This window comes from Nipponia nippon, unplaced genomic scaffold (genome assembly GCF_047370975.1).
Source record: "Nipponia nippon isolate SJK-2023a ecotype South Korea unplaced genomic scaffold, ASM4737097v1 scaffold_1, whole genome shotgun sequence".
Taxonomy (NCBI): Eukaryota; Metazoa; Chordata; class Aves; order Pelecaniformes; family Threskiornithidae; genus Nipponia; species Nipponia nippon.
In genome coordinates, this window is record NW_028262290.1 from 63,873,137 (window position 1) to 63,888,810 (window position 15,674).

General features: G+C 47.0%; 1 protein-coding gene across 1 annotated transcript; it reads right to left on the minus strand.

Moving 5' to 3' along the window:
* Positions 1-475: 475 nt before the first annotated feature.
* DIPK1C (divergent protein kinase domain 1C) lies at positions 476-13,907 on the minus strand. The gene is made up of 6 exons (XM_087747331.1): positions 13,893-13,907; positions 13,636-13,763; positions 13,081-13,138; positions 6,992-7,669; positions 2,992-3,156; positions 476-2,267 (listed from the first exon to the last, which is right to left on the minus strand). The coding sequence occupies exons 1-6, from the start codon at positions 13,905-13,907 to the stop codon at positions 2,055-2,057; spliced, it is 1,257 nt and encodes a 418-aa protein (XP_087603457.1). The 3' UTR covers positions 476-2,054.
* Between the last annotated feature and the right edge of the window lie 1,767 nt (positions 13,908-15,674).

Below are 15,674 nucleotides of genomic sequence, written 5' to 3' on the forward strand. Positions count from 1 at the left end.
TAGAAAGCCTGAAACAAATGTCTAGCCTGAATTTTCCTTGCTACAATTTAAGCTCATTGCTCATCATATCCACCAAAGAAATCTGGACAGGGCAGTTCTCTCCTATTCTCTTTTTATCAGCCTCTTTCTGTTTCTGAAGAGTGTTACCGTGCTTCTCTTCAGTCTCTTCTTCCTCAGATTAAATTTTACTAATATTTTACTTCATTTTTCCTATTTCTCCTTCATCTCTCTTTCCTCATCTTCTACCTGATACTTTGTCTGTCCCCAGCCCTTTACCATAATCTGATTCTATCCTTAGTTATTTTCTCCTCTATCAATTTCATGACTTTGTAGCAGGGCTTGTTCTGGAATTTGGGATTCTGCTTTGCCTTCCTGCTTTTGCGACGGATGATCTTAAAACATTGAAATATTGTCTGTCTCCCTGGTTAGAGGAGAAGCGCGGACTGAGCACAACTTCACCAGTCAGGAGCTCCTAAGCAGTAGCTCTGGCTTAGCAGCAGCTTGTCTTCAGTACAGTCCCAGGCGAGGCAGCCAACCTTGCCCTTGCTATGAGCTTCTTGCGTGATTTTTAAAATTACGGTAGTTTATTGCAAGAAATAGAAAAAAAACCAGCACTAGTCTGAAAATTTGAGCTAGTTTTGGGTAAGTGTCAAGGTCTCCTAAGCAGGTCGCATTCTTCTGGTCATAGGCAGTCTTTAACATTACTTTAAAGAACACTCCAGAAATGGAAAGTTTATGTATGATTAGTGCTCACAGGCTTCGGGGCTGTCATAAGGCTGAGGGATATAAAGACAAAAAAGATTAGGTGTCGTTATGTGTCTCCCATCCACAAACTGGTATTGTCAGTCTTAATATTGAAGAGTCTTTCTGAGTGGCGGGCTGTCATAGGCTGTTGGTTCCTCTGTATGTGGGGTTTTTAATGTCTTCATGCCAAAACCAGCTCATGGGTATATTGCCCAGTATTGGGCCTAAACACATGCAATGTCTTCTGAACTGCATGTCAGATTCTCCAGCCACAGCTACACGTTTGAAAGGCAAAGTTAATGATTTTAAGTTAATCTAGAGATCTTTATTTATGTAACTGATTGCAAGATAATGAATTCTTATGAAACATTTCCTTTTGTTCATTAAAAAACTACTCTGTAAGAAAACTCTGGGTCTGGATATTGTTCCGTTTTGTGCAAAGGACAGATTGTTGGCATTCCTGGGTGATTCTGCTCTCTGGCAAAGGATTGCTTCTTATCAAGTTCTCTGATGTACAAGTGCCTGAGGGCTTGTTCACATGGGAAAATTCAGTGGCATTATTTATACCTCTCCACTGCAGAATATGAGTACCCACATGGAAACTCAACAAGGGTATAATAATTTTGCTGTAGGAAAGTCGTAAGTACCTTCATATAATTTCTCCCCAGAAAGTTAGCTATGGCACAGGTAATGCAACACACCAGAGAAAATGCATTTGGGGACACCAGAAAGGACTGCTTTGTACAAAAGCAACTCTTCACTCCTGTGACAATACAGTTCCCTATTTGAGATTGTTTTTCCACACAGAGCACTCTGTCCCTAATTAAAAAAAAACAAACCTCATTCTACAGAGAAATTAAAACAAACACCATACACATACTTATCCACACCCACCTACCCACTATTTTAATTATTGATATTAGCTTTGCTGCACTTACACTTTTCTTCTGTAAATGCATCCTCACTCTGAGCACCGCACTCAGACAGATGCTATCTGAGCAGTGACTCTTGGTAAGCAAACGATGCGCTGAATGCTGATGGAGAGGGCTAGAGCTAGCTCAGGAAAATAAGCAAGAACAGAATCCAGGTAACGTAAAACAATTTCATGCTTGAAAGGATATTAACAGGACGTGCTGCACCTGCAGCCATGAATTTCATTTGCATTGGAGAAAAACAATCTCTGTGCTGTACATGTAGTACAATGGGTAGGAGGGATGGAAGAGAGAGAAAGAAAACACAGACTGCCTCATATACAGCGTCCCTTAGCAGTGGCTGGGATGTGGCCTTTGCCGTTCTGCCTTTTGTGTCTACTACACCCTTTGCAGTTCTCGCTGAGTGACCCGAAGGAGGTGGTATAACTCGGAGAGAGATTTCAGAGTCCTCTGGTGCCCGGCAGCATCCACGCGCCCCGGCTCGGCACACTCCTGCACAGCCTTCTGCAGCTGCAGCTGCAGGGGGAGGGAAACCAACGGTCCTCTGAGATTTGGAGAAAACCAGCGACGGAATATTTTGTCACAAATTACCTGAGGAAAGGGAAAAGAGCAGATTGTTGTCTTTCAGGAGCTACAACTAATGTCCTGCTGCTTCTCTAGGACTGTAGCAAAATGTCATCTGAACCCAAAATGCCTCCAGACATTCAAAAAGGAAGGTATAGAAAAGGAGCATCCACAAGGGCTACGCTCCAGCTGAGGAATCCCCCTTCTTCTCAGACTGCTCTTGCACTTCCACGTAACAAGTGGTGAGGGTGAGGTGTTGCGAGAAGCAGGCAAAAGGCCGCCAAGCCACACTCCCCCAGCCTCTCTGCTGCACTAGTGCCTCCCGCCAGCACAAGCTGGGTGAGCTGTAAGACACCTCATCCCAGGGCCAAGAACCCCATCGACTCCCCTTTCCACTACATCCACGTACTAGCTCTGCAGAGCGGAGAATCGCAGCCATAGCCCCCCCGCTGCTTACACGTGGACAGCCCCGACTTCACCATTAGTGGAGACAGTAATGCCCCTGCCCCTACTTCCTTCACTCTCCTATCTGAGGCATTGGGCTAACAGCTACACAAAAGCACGGCAAATAAACACTAGTGAATATAAAGATCTGTTTGTGTGCCCCAAGATGGGATTTCCAAACAGGACTGGCACTTATGTTTAAAAACCTGACTGTCTTCATCTCACAGTCTCCTAGTACATACCATGCATTTTATAGTCAATGTGATTTTAAAAGAGATGGATGCATAAAGCAGCTGTGTCTACTCACTTGCAAGTTGTTATTGGCTCTCTGTGCTCCACATTTTCTGATTTTCAGATTGCATTTTGAAAAGCAATCAAAAAAATTACAGTCTTCATCTCCTGTGCAGTTCTGTTCAAGGATGTCCCTCATTTTGGGTTCAAAAAAGGCCATATCCACATCAATGGCCACCACCTGTGGATCAAAACAAGCCATCAGATCTGGCACGGCACAGCCTGTGGGACAGGGCTGAGCAAGCATTCTTTGCTCCTTGCTTTTGGAAATGCTGTGCTGAGAGCATCTGCCAGTGGAGAACTGGGATCACAATGAAAGGGCTTTATTTCACTTAACTGAGCTGCACTAGTCTTATAAATACCACTTTTTAAACAAAAACAGCCAATGCTTGCGACACCAGGAAAGGGAAAATTATTTGTGGACAATATGCGTCCCTGGGGTCGACTGGATGGATTTGCCTTAAACCGGGACTGTCCAACTTGGAGATTGATTTACTTGTTGTTGCACCTTATGCAGATGACAACTCAACCTTTTAATTATACGGCGCAAAATTACCCACAGGCCAGATGGTATCATTTCACAGTTCACCATTCAGACTAAACACCTGACTTCATCATTGTGGAGAGGAGCAGGGGGATGTGCAGAAGTACCCGCATCTGGTACAGCTCCTCCAAACCTGCCATTGCATTCAGTGGGTTTGAGTCTGCTCAGCTGCAGAGAGATCCCTGAGGCTGTGGAAAGTCGAGACTGGCTTTGCCCATTCCTGTCTGCTATGGTTTGACTCACTTATTGTGCGTGGTTCTTGTTCTGCTTGTCCAGAAATATGGTACGTAACAGAGTCTAGCCAGCAGTTGGTCTCAGCAGAAAAAGCAAGGACTGGAGGGATCAATCAGTTTTCTTGCCCTGACACAAGGCTTGCAAAATAGTGAATACGCAGCACAAAGAGGTCTGCAGAGCTGCTGCCTGTGCTAGGTTTGAAACCATTCTGGGAGTGAAGGGCTGTAGTCTCAGTTTCTGCCAGTGTCACTCCACCCATGAATATTTCACTTAAAAAAATTACAGAAATAAACAGGGAAAGAAAGGAAGCCAGTAATGGGATGGCAGCTGCTTGACATGAGACAAACTGTGGGTGACCACAGTGCACGCAGCCCGCCTTCAGTGCCATGGATGCAGCAACCAGCCTGCGTACAGAGCTGCGCTTAACACTTGCCAGTCAGGGTCAGAGACTCTCCCTTGCAGCAGCTGACACACATATTCATGGAGGGAAATGTCTGGGACCTGGGCAATGCAGAGTTACTTTGGGTCAAATGATAGTCTCATGTTTAAGATTCAACCTCCCACATAACAGGGGAAGCTGAACTGCGTGGCTGGAGCAGCAGCTGGATCAACCCCAGGAACTAAAGATGTCTGGTCTGGTAGAAGCCAAATAAACCTTCCACAGGCAAAAGAAAGAACAAGGTCTAATCCTCATTTTATTCTACTTCTTTTTCCCCAGGGAAAATCTTAAAGAGATGAGGCATAGCTTAAAAAATCGAGTATTTTTAACCTTCGTGGAGAGCTTGATCATGATGACGTAGCCTAAGGAATTTCACACGTTTGGACAGGCAAATTTTTTTTTCTTTTCTTCTTTACTTCCTTAAGCGTTCTGCAGTTTTGCAGTTTACATCTTCACAGAAGAGACAGCAAAAGCAGTGCAGGGTTTCCCCAGTCCTAGGGTCGCTGCATCAGCACCCTGGTGGGGTCTCTGCCAGCACTGAGCACCTTTGACAATCCGATCAATTGCTCCACAAGGGAAAAAAAAAGCCCTGGTTCCCAAACATGTGGCATGGGTTCAGTGGTTTCACTGAAGTTCATCTGTTACAAAAATGTGTGGGCATCCAGCCAGACCCTGTGAAGACAGATCTGGGTGACACTCTAGCTATAAACAGCTACATTTTGGTGGGGTTTCTTATGATTGCAGTTGATGATGAAGGTATCTAAGGAAACGCAGCAAGGACCCAGCTTGGCTCCTGACCTGATTTAAAGTCATGCTTAAGGTGCTGTAATCTTTCGAGTTCTCTCTGAGGTGCTGGTAAAATAGGTGCGGCACTGTACATTCACCCAGACCTCCTTCCAACTCTGCCCCTTATGTAGCTCCATGGCAGCTTAAAATTCCCCTGGATGATCTACCAGGCAGTGATCTCTCCTCTCCATGCTGCAGGAACAGCACGTGAAGGCTGGAGGGAGGGCCAGAGGCTTATCCTCACCATTTGAAAATAATCCTCGAAGTAAAACTATTGCACTCCAGGCACATTTCTTTAGGCTTTAGCAGTCTTGTTGCTGGGATGAGGAGTAGTGGTGCCATTATGGATGTTTATTATTGTCCTATACAGAGCACAAGAAACAAGCAAGTGAAAAAATTGCTTAAAACAAACATGAGGGACAAAAAAAGAGGCTGCCTTGCTGCGTCCCTGTTCTGGAACTGGTTGATAAAACCACCTAGAGTCTCTGCTTCTCACTCTCCTTCCTTCTTCACCGATCAGAAGCTCTCTCTTCCCCCCCCCCCCCCCCCCCCCCCGCAGGTTTCTGTCTGTGCGCATCTCCTGTCTCCCAGCCCAGGGGGGTGAAAACAGGGGATACCAACAGGCTGTACGTAGCGTACAACTGCGAGAGCCATGAGTGAGCAGCAGCTCACTTTTTGTTTTTTGATTAATTCTCCTAGAAAATATTACATTAGTGTACTTTCCTATACCAGAAGGTGGCTGTTGTCTCTTTGGACACCAGAAGTCACGGGAGGATCCTGGAGAAGCAAGCCTCACTCAAAGGACTCGTAAGGGAAGACACATCCAATATTCTTTCTCTTTTCCTAAATGAAATCTATTTTCCTCTAAGCAGGTGGTAAAACAGATGCTCTGGTGCGTGCTCAGTCACAGGCAGTCACAGCCCTGTGTAACCAAAAAAGATGGGCAAAGCCTGCCTTGAGGAGTCCTTGCCGTACCTCACTTTGCCTGAACACTGGTACGCTTTTTTAGTGTCTTGCTGTAGCTCCTCACCCATTCCCCGTTCAGCTGCTGTACTGCACCTGAATAAACAATGGGAGGGAAGGGAAGGGTAAAGGGGAAGCACTCTAATTGCTCTTAATGGCTATATGTTTAGGCAATGTTTATCTAGTACTCTGAAGATGTGAGTGTTATATTAACACTCAGTGAGTACTGAAAATAGCATTCAAGTCCCTGAAAATGCTTTATGTTCACTCAGAGTGCAGTGCCTCCAACTGATGTCACTGCAAGTTGTGAGTCTGCTTCAGACACTTACTTATTGCAGTGCCTCCAGTCCGTACGCACAACTCCCACCGAAACCAGTGGAATTTCTGTCTGCAGAATGAATGCAAGATGCATTCGGCAATGTGGTGCTGAGCTACATCGCTACTTAGAAAACATGCATAGCTATTCAGGTCTGAGTTAGAGCTGTACAATGAAAAGTTAAAGAGTAACAGTGCCAAGGAGTTTTATGTCACTGTCATTGGATCATTTCCAGAGCAGATAACCTGAACACTAAAGCACAAAGATGTGTGTGTTTGTATGTGGGGAGTTCCCTTTGTGCCAGGTCAGAGAATTCAGCCTTAGCTTTCGAATTGAAACAGTTTTTCCTTTCAGCATCACTACCAGAAATAGCTGCCATGACTCAAATTACAGGTTCGTTTGCAGCTTTTGAGATCTCCTTGCCTTCAGGAGGTATCCCTCACCACATCCAAGGGACCCTGTCAGTGCCAGTGCCTTTAAGGAGGTGAAACAAATCATAACTGAGCAAACAGTTCTTGAAACAAGCAGCAGGATCTAGCGCCCTGAAACATGGCTGCACATACCACAAAGAGGAAAAGCAGTAGAGAAGCTCCCCTGTCACTTGTAAATGCATTGATTTTGCAAAAACTTGGCCAAAAGCTGTACGAGGAGGGAAGTGCAATTTTTACACAGCCACTTTCAGACTAGAATTTGACCTCAAATTGCTGCAACACAACCCCAAAGACTCAACTTACCGTGAGATCGTGCCTGATAGCGAAGTTTTCTGGTTTGATGTCACACAGGTGAAGTCGGTGAGAGAAATCATTATCAAAATGCTGCACCATGTCCAGAAAGCTGAGTGCAATGTCAATGATGGCTCTCACCCTGGTTCTGTGGCCAGCAAGGGAAGGACCGACCACATTTTCCAAGGGAAAAAGAGTTTTGTGCCAGGCATGTCCAGCTGTGAGATACTCCACAGCATAAAAGTGTCCACAAGAGCCAATAATTCGTAGCACGTGTTTGCTGAAGTCCTGCAGCAAACTGAAGTAGATATATTCTTCCTGCTGGAGCAAGGACCACATGCTGGCCACCTGTGCTTTCCAACGTGGTCCCTTCTTCCTTGTCCACAGAGGCCCCATGGTATTGTTAGACAGTTCTAGCCCCAGGACATTTTTGACCTCCAAGGCTACCATCAGCAGAAGCTCCGTTTCAGGGATATCCTGTGTTTCCACCTCTTCTAGCATACTGAGATGCTGGTAGCTGGAGAAGATTTCCTTTTTGGATTTCAGGATGATCGGCTGGCCTCTCCAGTCAGCCTGAATGACCTTCTTACCTCTGTCATAGTAAAGGCAGTGTTTGTACACCAGCTTCTGTGCCACACACAGGTCTTCACAGAGGTCACCAGTCAGGGCTCCGTTGCTGTAGTCAAGACACTGGAGTGAAAGAGCAGGATAGTCATAGCAGGACCATACACTCGTGGACCACTTAGAAGAAAGGCAAAAAATCAGCAATAGTCCTAAGCTCAAGAGTCTTGCAGCAGTCATGGTACTGCAAGCACACACCTTCTACAACCGTTGGGTTATTCAACGTTTTTTCAGAAGTCTCTACAGACCTTGTACTAGGGGGAATCTTGCTTCAAAACAGGGATTCTTGGGATGGTAAAGGATGGGCTTTTTGGGGGCAAGGAAATGGACCAGATGACCCGTAACTCTTAAGTTCTTGCCACATATGAATTCAGTGAGACAAGCTTTGAACACCCTTGGCTGTGCTATGTGGTTCTGGACTGTAGCACTTTAAGGCACAGGAGATAACTTCCAGTGTAATTCAGGACTTCTCTGGAAGGTTCAGGGCAGCATAACTTAGACACCCCACTTAAATCCATGGGTAGCTGGATTGCTGGGACCTTCCGCAGCCCTGTGTCTTTCGACCTTGCACTCAACATGCCCTGACTGAAGCTGTAAGAACCTCCTGCACTACCAGGGAACAGAGGAGTTGTGCTCAATGCCTCTTGGACCAAGAACTCTCAGAATTTTTAAATATGTAAATGCTGTAGGACAAAATGACTTTTCCAGTTTGTATATGTACTTGCCAGAAGTGGCATTCTAATATGAATGAAATACTTATTTTTTTTTAAATAGGAAAAAATCAGCCCATGGAAACATGCAACCTGCTGCTTGATAGTTAAGTGGTCACTGCAAATTTGTACAAAAACTGCAAGGATTCCCTCACCAGTCCTTCCTTCAACCCATAATTGTTTCCATACCATCATTTCCAAAAGTGTAGGCAGTCGATATATTCCTATGGGCATTCAGAAGTGCAGCTGCAGGGACTGGTTTGGGCGAATCAGTAGAGGGGATGATCAGAGGTCTCTGGTGAAAGGGGAATAGACTGTGGTGGTGTAGGAAGCCAAACATCTGGGAGGTGGCTTGACAGTGTCAGCCTTCTTCATTGCTTTCTGGCATTTGAACCTTCATTTAAACAAGTTGGCAGCTCCCACTGCATGTGGAGTACTTGCAATGGCTGCCTGACCCCCACCTCATTTGCTGTTACATACACAAGAAACACGATCGTAAAATTCAAGTGATGTATTTTCTTAGGACAGTCTCTGAGGTGTGCACCAGAAGAATACATTCTGATGGCAGGCAACATTCAGAGTCCAACCTTAAACAACACACTGGGGAATGGGTGGAGGATTAAGTCCAAAATCCAGGAATGGTGATAAATTGACTAAAACAGCTCACTGAGGGCAGTTCAGACAGGCATACAATTTATTTATACTCTGATGTTCTTACAGCCCAAATGAGAACATTCAATGCCAGCAAGGAGAGCCAGGTAGGCAAACTCTAACATCAATGTCCTGACCCTTAGTCCAGAGTGATGTACACGTGTGAAACACACACATCTGCATCCACATCCACATCAGGATGGTCAAGCAGACTCACGGGGCTATCCGCAGACTTCAGAGCATGCAGACCAATGTTCTTGCTTTTGAAAATCCACTCCTATGAATGTAATACAAATCTGATTCCCCTTTTTAAGTAGAAATGTAATTTTCTCAACAGAAGTAGTTTAGCAGTTCTTAGCATCTGGAACTCTAAACAATTTTAGAAAGAAGATTGCAAACAGAAGGAATTTTGGGGGTTTTCTTTGGAGCATAAGTATAATCACATTTAACATCATTGCTCGCCTATTGAGAAGACTACAACCTAATTCTTCTTGTGCTACAGTAAGAGAACACAGGACTCAGTCCTGTAATTGGGTCCACATGGGAGAACGCTTGCCCCTGTGGACAATTTTACTGCGGTCCACCAAGTTCACTCTTAGAGGGTCTGTATGCATGGATGGATCTCTTGCATCTAGAAGAACACATGCCCAGAAGACCTGCAGGCAAACATGTGAACATGAAGCTTATTTTCTTGTGTTGCCATCACGTCATTCTTAATGGCATTAATGAGAAAAAGTAGTTGTGGAAAAAATAGTCTCACTCACATTTCCCAGACATAGGAGATGAGTCATTTTTGAACCTGGCTGCTGTTTAGGACTTGTCCGCGGTTCCAGTTGAACACATAAATCTTTGATTATTAACCAAGTACCTGACAAACAGTCTCTGAATCTGATTCTTCTTACACTGAACTCGTGCAGTGTTTTGCAAACAGGGATCTGTGAAACAGGACTTGACCACGAGTTCCTGGTCTCACAGTGATGAAACACAGATCCGCCTTCCAGAAGTAACATTCTCTGCTGGTCACCAATGCAAGCAAGAATTTCAAAAATGCTTCTTCAAATAAGCAATCAAGAAGTCTGAACAATTTTCAAGGTGTCTGTCTCTACTCACAGAATGTAGTGAGTTGTGAGCCACTCAATGGCTTCAAAATTCTCTTAAATTTCCTGTTCATGATAAACTAGAAGGTCAGCAAAGACTGACTGCACTTTCATGGCCTCACTACTCCCCCCCCCCCATCTTTATTCCAACTTTTAGTGTTTTATGTTTTGCCATAAGCATAATATACTAAGTAAGCTTAGCTCCCCAGCTCTCCCACTATAATCCTTACTTTTTCAGCCCCCGGATGATTTTTGTGGTTTTATTCCCTCCCTGTTTCTTCGCTCCATTTCCTCCACCCACCTGAGAAGCAGAGACATCAGATCTGAATGCTGTTGTCCAGTGCTGCAAAGAGAGCCAACAGCCCTTCCCTAATTCTCATTTTTGGAGACATTCAGAGATGATATCAGCCTTTAAGGCACAGGCTGCACTGGTAGTTCATGCTGAAGCAACTATCTGACCCCTACCTCCTTTCCAAAGCCATACAGTTTTACAAGACTGTCTTCCATCCTATTGGCATGGCTTGCACTCTTGTGCTCCCCAGTGTCCTAGCTTGCATTTTACTGTATTAAAACACATTTTGGTGGACTGAAAACATTTAACCAGGTGATTCAGATTACCCTGCAATGAAAAGATGGCCTGTTTATTATTTACCAGCCCAGGAACCTTTGCACTAACTGCAAACTTTACCATACAAGATTTTATATCATCACGATGACTGCTGATAAAAAGAAGAATCAATTCCCCGAAGAAATCTTCCAGAAATAGTCCTCCACACTGCCATCCCTGTCTTAATGACTGCATTTTGAGATCTGTCGATGAGACTGTTTTAAATCTACCTAATGAGCGCCCTTTGAATGCCACTAAGTGCCAGGTTTTTTAAACTAAAATATGAAAGTGATACTAAGCCAAAAGCCTTACAGAAAGCAGCTGTACTACATGAAAATGCAAACACAAGCATGGATTGGACTCGCTCGTCTCTTTCTGTTTAAAATTGGCTACATCATTTTTAATATCCTTAGTACACTTATCAAGATAAGTTAAAAAAGCTGGGTTTAAATTCATGTAAAAATTTAAATTAATGTAAGCCCCACTAAGGATTTATATAATTTTAAATAACTTACTGTACCACCGTCACTTTTGTGTAGATCAGGCCTGAGACTGGGTCCTGCCTTTTTATCAAGTACTTCTCCTATGTAAATGCAATACTGAGCAAGGCTTTGGAAAGCATCAAAAGTAGTTAATTTCTCCAGAGAGAACAGCAATTGATCGCTATGATTTAGTGTGTTCAGTGTAAATGAAGATGAGACCGGTGTTAGGAAAGAGTAAGTGGTCTTCTGGAGAGTTAAAGTTCGTCTCTGCAAAATGCCCAGGGCTACTTCAGCCTTCCCAGTACAGCACACATCTGCACAGATGTACGTTTTACTCAGAAGAAGGAAATAAACCTACCACTTGCAAGGGTATACAACCATGCAATTTTCACCTACTTGCTTAAAATAGCTCATCTTCTTATCTCCTAATGAAAATACGATGGATGAGTAGTAAAATAGTTTTTCTTGGAAGTTGAATTTTGCTTAATAAAAGGCGCAAGACTCAAGCAATCAGATTGTTATGTAGATCAATTGCACTTTCTATAACTGCGAAACTCATGCCGTGCTCAGAAGATGTATAAAGACTTATTTATGAAGGAGCTGATGAAGATGAGCTCGTTTTCTAATTGTTCCACTAGAAGGACGATCCCTTTCTAACATCATCTGGGAAAACTGTCACTTACAAACCTTAACGATACTATCAAAGACTCACCTACGGCAACAGGTGAGGACTCACCTAGGGCAACAGATGAGCACAGCAATGTCAGCTACCCCTCCTCTGGAAGGAGGGTCTGAAACTGAGCTATCACACTGTGACAGAGACAACTTTCCAAGCTTGTGCCTGAAATCAGATCCCTGCCTGGGCTTTTGAAGTCACGCCCGACACCCTCCAAACCGAAGAGTCCGTCTGTTTACTGGCGAGTGTGATGGCAAGGGCCTGGGCCTGCCTGAGCTCGGCGGCAACTTGCAGCTCCACACCCCTCTGCTCTTCCCAGCCAGGTAAGGAGTGGGCAAGATTCATTCCCTCAGCTGCAATCCCGAGCTGAGCTGTACTTCAAGCTGATTGCTGGGGTAAAGAAACTGAATCTCAGTGCCATTAAAAATGTGCTGTCAGGACCGCTGCCTATAGTTTCTCTTCCTTTATTATACAGAATTTAGGGAATATCTACGATCAGTTTTTGCTTGCTGCAGTAATAGGTTATTTAATTTCCATGAGGATTCCTCCCTTAACACCTAACCATTGGCACTACAAATACCTTAATTAAGAAACAAAATTAAACTCAGAGCATTAACCCACACTGGTCCTCTTCTCGAAGTGTTTCCTACACAATTCTAAATCTGTTTCTTTTTCTTTTTTTTTTTTTTTTTGAAGGGAGATTTTAATGAATATTCCCAAATCCTTTCTTGAATTTTGAATAGCTACATCTTAAATGCCAGCCCCTGCCAGATGTAAAGGAGGCGTTACAAGCTGCGTGGCATTTCTGAAAGACGACTTTTGTACAAACACCCTTTCGGCTAAATAATAATAAAAAAAAAAGGCAAAACCGGAGGGCGGTTTCCTCCCGCTTCGCAGCGTGCGGGATGCCGAGCTGCCCTTTCCAAAGCGCCTGGGAAGCGCACCCGCACCCCACGCCGGGAGCCGGCCCGCTGCCTGCACCTGCCCTCGCCCCGGGACGGGAGGGAAGGAGGGAAGGAGAGAGGGAAGGAGAGAGGGAAGGAGGGAGGGAGGGAGGGAGGCGGCCGCCCGCCCGCCGGGGCGCACCGGCTGCGCGCCGCTGATGCGGCGCCTCGGGCGGGACGGAGCCGGGCGGGAGCGCCCCGGCGGCGCGGCCGAAGGCGGGTGCGCGGCTCATCGCAGCCCTGCCGGAGTCCCGGCGCCTCATCCTGCCGGGCAGCCCCCGGGGGATGCCCCGCGTCCCGCCGGGGCACCTACCAGCCTCGCCAGGATCCGGTGGCTCTTCTCGTCCGTGCAGCGCTCGGAGAAGACGCTCCTGTGGAGGAGGAAGAGCAAGGCGCTGACCACCATCCAGCAGGCAGCCCAGAGGAGGAGGAGCACCAGGGTGCATCGCCGCCAGATTTTGAGCCGCCAGCGCTTTAAGCCCGGGATGCCCCTCATCGTCGCGCCCGGGCTGGGCTCGGGCGGCCGCTGCTTCAGCCGCTGCGGCCCCCAGCGAGCGGCGGCGGCGGCCGGGGGGGCCGCGCTCCCCGCCGCGCAGGCTTGTCCCGCTCCCCGCCGGCGCCCAGCGCCCAGCGCCCGCCGCCTCCCCCGCCCCGCCGCCGGGCTGCCCGCGCCGCCGCCCCGGCCCCGCTCCCGGCGCCCCCTCCCCGGGCCGGCGCTGCCCTCGGGGAGCCCGGAGCGCCCCTTTTGAATTTAAGCCACGTAGTTCCGCCGGCTTTTGTCTGCTCTCCCCTGTGCCAAGCGGGCCCTGCAGTCACTTGGCGGCTTCTGCCCGCGCCCCCCGCCTCCTTCCCCCTCGGAGTTTCTCACCCGAGAATAAAAGGGGTTTTGAAGGGTGGCGGAGGCTGCTGTGGGAGCCCTTCCCCACCCGGGCGGCTGCCCGACACTTCGAGAGAGGCAGCCTGGAGACGGACGGCTCCTTCTGGTGAAAGCTTCGCCTCCCGTCAAATGGGGCGGGGGGGGGGGGGGGGAGGTTGTTTATTCTGGAGTTACTTCTCCAGTTTTATCCGCCCGGGGCTGAAGGAGGAAGAGAGAGAAGCGACCCAGGTGCCCGTTCACTAACGCACCCCCAGGCCCCCCATGGTGGGTCACCCCTGGGCTCCCCGGCAGCTTCCACAGCCTCCCCTGCCCGCCCCCCGTGCCCGGCTCCCGCCCGGCTCCCGGCTCCCTCGGCAGCCGGGGCAGAAAGGCAGCGGAGCCGCCCCGCTGAATATGTTGCCGAAACAGGGCGGGGGGTACTGGGTCCAAGGGTGCTGGGGACGATAAATTGCCTCCCTGCCCTCTGGCAGAGAGAGTATCTGTGGCTGTGTCCCTCTCTGAGGAGGGGTCAGCTCCATGCGGCAGTCTCTGATAAATGTGACTTTGTTAACATTCCCAGGGGGTCAAAGACCCAGATGTTTGTTCCTGTGCAGCAAGCAAGATCCTGGCATCCTTTCCTCAGTCCAGGTGCAGATGTTCCCTGTCTCTGCTTAGACCACCGCATTCGCTTGTTTCTCCCGTGACTCCCACTTGAAAGCACCTCACCATCGCAGTTTTCAATGGGAAAATTGATATGCTAAAGTACAGCCCAATGTAGTAAGGGGATCTGATTCAGGTTTGCCACCAGATATGATGAAAAAGGATCAGATTCATTTTCTTTCCCTTGTATAGATAGCTACCTCAGGCTATCGCAATCCTATAGCAGGAAGATGAATTGCAGTTAATGAAACCACTTGGAAGGTAAATTATTTACCCAAATGAGTAAGAATAACAGAATCTGGCCCGTGGATGCAGAACTGCAGAATAATTCAACAGACGTATTTTAATGTGCATCTTGTGTAAGTCGCTCTGGTGCACACTTTGTTAGTAAATTAATTTAATGTGATAAGGGGAAGGTTCACTGTTGGAGAGCTGGGTTCAGGGATATATGTTCTCTACCATCGTGCCCATTTTAATGAAAAGCATCTCCCTGTACAAGCCGTTAAAAAGAAAGACGTGCCTATTGACATGATCGAATTTTACCTCTCAGAACAGTGAGGGGAAGAGCACAGGTGCAGCAAACTTGCTGCTATCCACACCTTTTGCCTGGCCCGTACAGTCCTCCCCTACATGGCAGAGCTTGAAATACAGCTTCTAAGTAGATATAGACTATGGCAGAAAAGAAAATGGAAAGATAACAATATTGCTGAAAATATTACAGCTTTCTAGAGACTGGCAGTGAGGAGGGGGATGCAAAAAAAGAGCAAAAGCACTTTCCTCTGCAAAGAGTAGCAGAGGCAGAGTTGTCACTAGCCACATCTTCTGTCGTTACTGTGTTTTGCTCTCTCTCTCCACCATCTCATTTCTTCACCTGCTGAGGCTGCCTATGGCCATCCTTTTTATACTTGCTTTTTTCCCCCCGACCCTTTTCCCTAGAGGAAGCTTCCTTTTGAGGCACTGGGGATACAGTCTGTTTCTCGGGACTGTAGCAAGCTGGGCAACTAGCAACTGAAAACGTTTAATCCTATTTCTCAGTCTGATACAAAATACTTTCAGAAGCTGTCTCTGCCCAGTTTTGGGTGTTCATCTGGCAATTCCTAGGACAATAAGTGGAGAAGGACAGGAGGGACAGTGGCTTAGCCATTCCTCCGGAGGGAGTACCCGCTAGGCTTGTACGCGGCCAGCCATCACCCGCTGCTGCTGCCACCCAGGAGGGAAAACTGCAGATCTGCCATAGCAATGTCTGGTGCAACCCTGAGATGGGGGGAGATGTGTCCCACATGGAAGAGGGATGCAGGTCGTAGGGGAAACTCAGGCATCCAAATATCTCCCTACAGCTTGGTTCTAAGCTCTCTGGGTAATAGTTTAGGCACTATCAAAGCTATATATAT